Here is a 7,697-nt window from a genome sequence, read left to right on the forward strand (position 1 = left end):
GACATAGAGACAGAAAGCGAGAAATCACCCCCCAGGGGGGATGGTCACGCCGCAATCCCTTCTCCTCCATTCTCCTCTCGGGATCTTGGGCACACACGCACACGCGCCCGGCGTGAGTTTTAAGCCACCGGGTCCGGGACACGAACCGCGGTCGACTACGTGGGAGTCCAGCGACATAGCCATTACACTAACTGCTGGTTCCCCCTCATCATTGTTTTTGATGAACTCTTTCCAGTGGGACAGGAGAGCAATGGAGACACTCAGTTATTTGGTTGACTTTTCTTGGGTAAGGCCCTTAAGTTTTGAGTTTTTGATAGTTGTAGTTCCCACCCAGAATATATCATAGGCCATAATTTAGTAAGGCCAATTCTGAATTTATTGGCTTCCTTGCTATGAGACTTCTGAGATCCCTTCTCTGGACTATTCTGTCAGTGTCTGTGTGAGAGATCTTAGGCCAACCACAACACTTCATTGGAGCAGGTGAGCCCAACCCAAGGCACCCGGAATTCTCCTTTGTCCAACTTGTCTCCATAGTCCTCCTTAAACTAGCCCCTCATTCTGTGGCCTTATACATCAAGTAAAAGAGTTATCCTAGAATATATAAAGAACACTTAAAGCTCAACAGTAAAAAGACACACTACCCAATTAAAGAGTAGGCAAAGAATGCCGAATACACATTTCTTTTCTTTTCTTTTTTTTTTTTTGGAGAGGTTTTTGTTATAGGGCGTGTGTGCTCACCAGAAAGATAGAGACAGAAAGCAAGAAATCACCCCCCGGGGTGATGCCCACACTGCAATCCATTCTCCTCTTGGGATCTTGGGTGGGCATGCACATAAATGCACCCGGAGTGAGTTTAAGCTACCGGGTCCGGGACTTGAACCACAGTCACTACATGGGAGTACAGTGACATAGCCATTACACCAACTGCTGAATCCTGAATACACATTTCTTTGGTTTTTTTTTTTAGAGATTTTTGCTATAGGGTGCGTGTGCTTGCCAGACAGACAGAGACATAGAGACAGAAAGCGAGAAATCACCCCCCAGGGAGGATGGCCACGCCACAATCTCTTCTCCATTCTCCTCTCAGGATCTTGGGCACGCACACGCACCTGGTGTGAGTTTTAAGCCACCAGGTCCGGGACGCGAACCACGGTCGACTACGTGGGAGTCCAGTGACATAGCCATTATGCTAACTGCTGGTCCCCCGAATACACATTTCTATGAAGAAAAAATACAAATACATGGCCAAGGAGCACACTAAAGGATATTCAGCATCATTTATCACTAGGGAAGTGCAAACAAAATCACAGTTAGCCACCACTTCATACCTGTTAGAATGGCGCTTATCCAAAAAACAAAAAGTGGGACTGGACAGTGATGCAGGAGTAATTTATGCAGCACTCTGTGAGGCAGACCTACTTGGAAAGGTCCCAGGTTCTCGTTCTGAGGACTCTGGACATGCTGGGCTCACATGTGCCTGTGATCCAGTCTGGCTGGTGCTGGGGAGGATTGTGGCATGGAGAGCCTGTTGGATGCCCCCTCTCTCCCTATCCCTGTCTTTCTTTCTCTCTTTTGTTCTGTCTCTTTCACTATGGAAAAAAGAAATAAACATAAAAAATATAAAAACAAAATAGCAAGTGATGGTAGAGTGATTGGAACCCCATACCTTGCTGATGGGAACGTAAAATAGTTAGCCGCCAAGGAAAGCAAGTTGGCAGTTCCTCAGAGAGTTAAGCACAGAGTGGCCACTCAGTCCAGCAGTTCCACTGAAGTGTGTGTGAATACCACCAGGAGGATTGAAAACAAGCGTTCAAATAAAAAACCTACGCTCATGAGCACAGCAATACTATTCCCAATAGCCGAAAGGTGGAGACAACCCAAATGTCCATCATCTGATGGATAAACAAAATATAGCCTCTCCATGCAGTAAAAGTGAAATATTGATGCTTACTCTCAACCTGGGTGAACCTTGGGTGAAAGAAGCCAATCAAAAGAAGCTGCACCTTGGGGCCAGCAGGTGGCCTGGTGGATAAAGGCAGTGGATTCCCATATGGCCGTTCAAATCCCGGACCTGGTGGCTTGCTTTTTCGCTTTCCCTCTCTCTCTTTCTGTCTCTGTCTGCTCAAATTAAAACATAAAAAAAAATAAAAATAAGAAGTGGAATGATATAAATAATTTCAAAAACAGAGGCTGCACCTGCTGTAAGAGTTCATCGATATGGACTGTCCAGGACAAGCATGCCCATAGAGGCAGAGGACAGGTTAGTGGTTGCCAGGAGTTGATGGAATGGGCAATAGCTGCTTAATGGGTCTAGGGTTTCCCTTTGAGGTGATGAAAATGGCCTGGAATTAGGTAGTGGTGATGGTCACACAACATAAATACTAAAAGCTACCAAATTATGTACAGTTACAATGAATTTCATATTATGTGAATCTTTTTCTCAGGGTCATGTTTTAATATTCTGCATTAAGACTATCAGTAGGTCATAACTGTTTCCTGCAGGCTCTGATCAGCAGTAGGATGAAGATGAAGAGAGGTGTGGAGGGTGATTGCAGGAAGGGGACTTGTCACAGAGGATGCTGGCATCAGGGGGCGTGGTTCACAGCAGTGTTGTTTGTGTATTAAGGGCTTGAGGCATGAAAGAAAGATGGTGGGTAAGGGCCCTGCCCTCAGGCCTGGTGGGGAGCGGAGAGTGGGGAGCCTCCACCTGCTAGCCCGAGACCCCCCTCCTTGCCATGACCTGTGCTACAGGAGCAGCTGCAGTGCCTCAGGCTGCAGGCAGGGCCTGGAGGCCCCACCTTCTGGAGCTCCTGTGCAAAGGGGCTCTTTGGGACGCTTCCCCCCAACCTGCAAACAAAGCCCTGACTGCTGCTCTTGGCCTGAGGCCTTTCTTTGTCCTGGAGGGTGGGCCCTCTCACTACCCCACCCCACCTCCCCATCTTGTGGCAGCTTCTGCCCTGCCTGAGCACTGGGTGGAGAGGAGCTGTAGCTCAGTTCTGCTACGGTTTGTGATCCTAAACCGGTTTCCAGGGTTATGGAAAACCCACAGTCCTAGATGAGGGTAGGTCCCTGGATATAGCCCAGTCGGGACAACTGGGTGCTTACAGTGAGCTGTCTGAGTGGGGAGCTGGTCCTTCGGCCAAACACACAACTTCTGAGAACGTGGCTGGCAGTGCTGTGGCATCTGAGCTGAAGGTCAGCGGCCCATGTGGCCGTATTCTGCCTACACAGAGGACCTCAACGAGCTCCTTGTCCAGTGAGCATTCGGGGCACTGCACAGAGAGGCCACATGGAACTGCGTCTCCGCGAATCGTGCTGCTGCTTTCCAGAGAGCGAGGCATTGGCCCATCAGGGCAGTTTGAGCTCCTGATTGGCCTTCGAGGTCCAGTTTATAGGCATGTCTTAAGTATGCCTTTATTGAAACAGTTCAATTGAAACCCTGATTTTTTCTTCCCAGCTGCTCTCTAGCACAGTGCTGGTGCTCTGCTATGTCACTTACTTTGCAAAGTTACTGGGCTTCCCAGAATCAACCAGGCAACAAACTCTTCCTGTCTCCAGATTAACAGACCTGTTACCCAATGTTACGAGAAGCAGAGTAAGTCATACATGCTTACTATCTCTTATCATTTCAATCACAGATGTTGGTTATTCTTGTGAGAAAGAAACTGTAGCTGGTTTAGTAAGATAATTTTGTAGTTCATATTTATCGAGTGCGTGCAGTGTGTTTGGCCATCTCTAAGTTTTAGCCCTTTTGACTTCTGGGGCTGGATAGTTTTTGTTGTCATTGTTGTTAGAGATTTTTGCTATAGGGCATGTGTGCTTGCCAGAGAGACAGAAGGTGAGAAATCACCCTCCGGAGGGATGGTCACACTACAGTCCCTCTCCTCCATTCTCCTCTCGGGACCTTGAGCATACATGCGCATGTGCCCAGCGTGAGTTTCAAGATGCCAGGTCCAGGATTTGAACCACAGTTGACCATTAAGTGCTATGCCACCTGCTGACCCCTAGGCAGTTTTTTATGTAGTCCTGTCCTGTGTATTAGAGTATGTTTAATAGCCTCTTTGGTCTCTACCCACTAGATACCAGTAGTAACCATCTCCCCATCATAACACAACAAAAGGTTGTGTGCGGGGCAAAAGTGCCACTAGTTGAGAACCCCTGTGCCCTGTGCTGAATGCATTTCATGCCCATTAAAGCACAGAGCTGTGCGAGGCTGCTGCTGCTGTAATCTGTTTAGGGTTGAGGAACTGAGGCTTAGCGAATAAATACCTGTCTAAGTGAGGGTCACAGAGAGGATGGGAGCCTGCAGGAGCTTGAATGCTAACAGAGTGTAGCTCTAACCACCGTGCTCTCTCTGTTCTGCTGTGTCTTTCTGATCTCCCTGGATTGACCTCTGGCACAGATAGCCTGGAGTTCTGAGAAAGCAGGGATGTCCTCTACATACTATATCTTCTTTCTTTTTACAAAATTTTTTCTGGGACTAGCAGTTAGCATAATGGCTATGCCGCTGGACTTCCATGTAGTCAACCTCGGTTCGAGTCCTGGGCCTGGTGGCTTAAACTCAACCGGGCGCGTGTGCTTGCGTGTGTGCTCAAGATCCCGAGAGGAGAATGAAGGAGAAGGGATTGCGGCCTGGCCATTCCCCTGGGGGGTGATTTCTCACTTTCTATCTCTCTGTCTCTGTCTTTCTGGTGAGCACATGCGCCCTATAGCAAAAACCTCTCCCCCCAAAAATAAATTTCCCAAAGGGAGTGTGCACTTGCTGGGGGAAGAGAGAGAGAAAGAGAAAGTGAGAAAGCACTCCCCATGGGACATGGTCACACCACAATCCTTTCTCCTCCATTTCTCCTTCCGTTCAGGACTTTGGGCACGCACGCACACGCCCAGTGTGTTTCTCAAGCTGCCAGGTCTGGTGCCTCAAACCACAGAGTAGGCCATGTGGGATCCAAGTGCCTTAACCACTACACCACCAGCTGGCCCCATAGCTTCTTTCTGTCTTTTTTTTTTTTTTAATTATTTTATCCATCATCATCATTATTTTTAAAAATTTGATCAGAGAGAGAGAGTGGAAAAGTGAGAAAGCAAGCTGCCAGGTCCAGGTCTTGAACCAGGTTTGGCCATGTGGGAGTCCAGCACCCCAAACACCATGCCACCTGCTGGCCCCAGTTTCTTTCTTTTTAGTTTGTTTGTTTTTGCTGTAGGGCTCATACAGTTAGTGGAGACAGAGACACAGAGAGAGGAGGAGTGAGAAAGCACCTGGGTGGCCAGGCCACAGTCCTTTCTCTGCTCTCTCGGGATGGGGGCATGCACACATGCGACTGATGTGTTTCTCAAGCTGCTGGGCCCGGGACCTGAATCACAGTTGTCCATGTGAGAAAGCAAGCTGCCAGGTCCGGGATTCAAACCATAGACACCTTCACCATGGCTGCGGGCTGGCCTCATCATTTCTTTACTTAGGAGAAAGCCGGACTTTCAGGGGACCTTCTTGCACACGCAGACCACTGAGGATCCCAGCAGCTGGTGTGCTGGCGTGAAGCTCGCTCCTTTTCTACGCCACTCCTGCACTTGCAGTAATTCGACTTCTGTTTCCTGGGTCTGGCGTTGGAGCCACTGTCCTGGCCCTGGACTGCCCATGATGCTGTGCCACATTGTCATTCAGACCCAGTACGGCCCCGTTCTGGGTGCTTCCCCCTCTCCACCCCTGCTTGCCTGCTAGATATGGTGCACCTCCCACAAGACTTCTCTATCTTCCTCTTTTGAGATTACTTGAGAAGGGAGTAACATGTGTGGGGCTGAGGTCTCAGCATTTATAGAATCCTATCTCACAGCTTTTCAAGAAAAGCTAGATATTCTGTAGCAAAGCCCGATATGTCCGATATGTTCGCCTCTGTTAGGTAAGTTTCCATTCTAATCAGCTGGATCTTATCTTTAACCTAAACCAGCCTGACAGTTAGATAGCAGTAGGCCTCTGCTGGCGGGGTTAGGGCTCAGGATCTCTTCTCTTGCCCAGGGAGCAGGTCTGGGGTGCAGAAAAGTCCCTGCCCCCTGAGTGCTCCCTGGACCCACCCTCTCAAGGCTGGCCAGCTTTCACGCTGGGCCAGCCCTGCACCCCAGTACCGTTGTGGACAGGAGCGATGAACCAGTAATGTGAGTGGAGAGCGAAGGTAACAGAGTCTGTGTGTATTAAACCCTGTGCTGTGCTCAGCACTGAGCTTTAGTCTGCCTTTGGGAGGTCATACCATTTCCCTACCCCCCTCCTGTAAGTGGGGCAGGCAGGCGTGTACACTATGGGTGCCTCTCAGTGATGACTGAGGGCACTACCTCGTCACACTACTGCTCCGAGAGCAGAGCTGGCTCTGTCGGAGTCCCCAGCAGGGCAGGGCAGACACTGCTGGCACTGGCGTGAAAGCTCTGCATTTTTTTAAAAAGAAGTATTTTATTTAACTTTATTTATTTATTATTTATTTTAATTTGACCAGAGAGGGACATTATATGACCAGAGAGAGAGAGAAAAAGACAGAGAGAGAGAGAGAGAGAGAGAGAGAGAGAGAGAAAGAAAGCCTTCAGGTCCACGATTTAAACCGTAGCAGGCCATATGGGAATCCAGTGCCTTTAACCATCACACCACCTGCTGGCCACCGTGAAAGCCCAGCGTTTAATTTGGCAGCCCACCCTAAGAGTGGCCATGTCTGCTGCTAGGACAGAAGCCCCAGGCATGAAAAGTTTGCGTGCACTTTCTCACAGCACGTTCCTGCTGGCAAACCATGAGACCCGGCCCCAGGCTCGCTGCTCGCTGGGATGTGGACATGGAGAAGAGGAGAGGTGATTCCTTTGGAAAACAGCGTGGCCATATCTGAAGCCTACAGGACTGTCTCCCCACCCCAAGGTCTTCATTTTACTTTATTTATTTATTTCTTCCATGAGACAGAGAGAGAGAGAGAGAGAGAGACAGCATCCCAGCAGTCTTTACAGCATCACCTCCCATCCCCAGCCTCAGCCAGCCCTGGATCACGGGCACACATGTGCCCAGCGTACTCAGGGAGGTCTTGGGATGTGAACCCAGCCTCACAGAGCCTTGTGCCCTGCCTCTGCACCACGGTCTTCAGCTTTAAAGTGAAATTGTTCACCTGCTATGAGGCCCCTCTGGAGACTTGAAGACTTGAGGAATTCTGAGAAAGTGAATCACGTTGACAAAGAGCCGCTTATGCTAGCTCCCACCGACTGCGTGCTGTGTGCCAGGCCCACACCTAGCACTCTGCGTGGATTTTTGTATTCAGTGCTCATAGTGGTGCTCTGGGGCAAATACTGCAGTCTCCCTTTTTACAAATGAGAGAACAGTTTCAGAGAAGTTAAGAGACTAACTCAAAATCACACAGCTGGTTTTGGACTCACTTCTAAGTTCTGCCTGTGAACTAACTTTGGTCTTTGTGGTTTACTTATATGTGATGTAGTCTTCTAAACCAAATTGACTGTTGTCCCTGGTAGTTATTTACTTAAAGAATGAAAAGCCGGGAATGGCAGGTGGCATGGTGGTTAAGGTGCTGGACTCCCACATGGCTGACCATGATTCGAGTTCCAGATCCGGTGCTTTGTTTTCTCTCTCTGGTCAAATTAAAAACAATAATAATGATGAATAAAATGAAATACAATAATTCTTTATTTAAAAAAAAAAAAAAGATTGGGACCCGAAGCTGGCA

The 7,697-nt window shown here is 48.7% G+C and overlaps 1 protein-coding gene across 1 annotated transcript in view; it reads left to right on the forward strand.

The window, feature by feature from the left end:
• RFT1 (RFT1 glycolipid translocator homolog) overlaps nt 1-7,697 on the forward strand; it is a 52,103-nt gene that overhangs the window by 18,688 nt on the left and 25,718 nt on the right. The window contains exon 6 of the mRNA XM_006169297.3: nt 3,458-3,595. Within this exon, the coding sequence (XP_006169359.1) occupies nt 3,458-3,595 (138 nt within the window). The remainder of the gene's footprint in view (nt 1-3,457; nt 3,596-7,697) is intronic.

Source organism: Tupaia chinensis, unplaced genomic scaffold (genome assembly GCF_000334495.1).
Source record: "Tupaia chinensis unplaced genomic scaffold, TupChi_1.0 Scaffold147003_1, whole genome shotgun sequence".
NCBI lineage: Eukaryota > Metazoa > Chordata > Mammalia > Scandentia > Tupaiidae > Tupaia > Tupaia belangeri.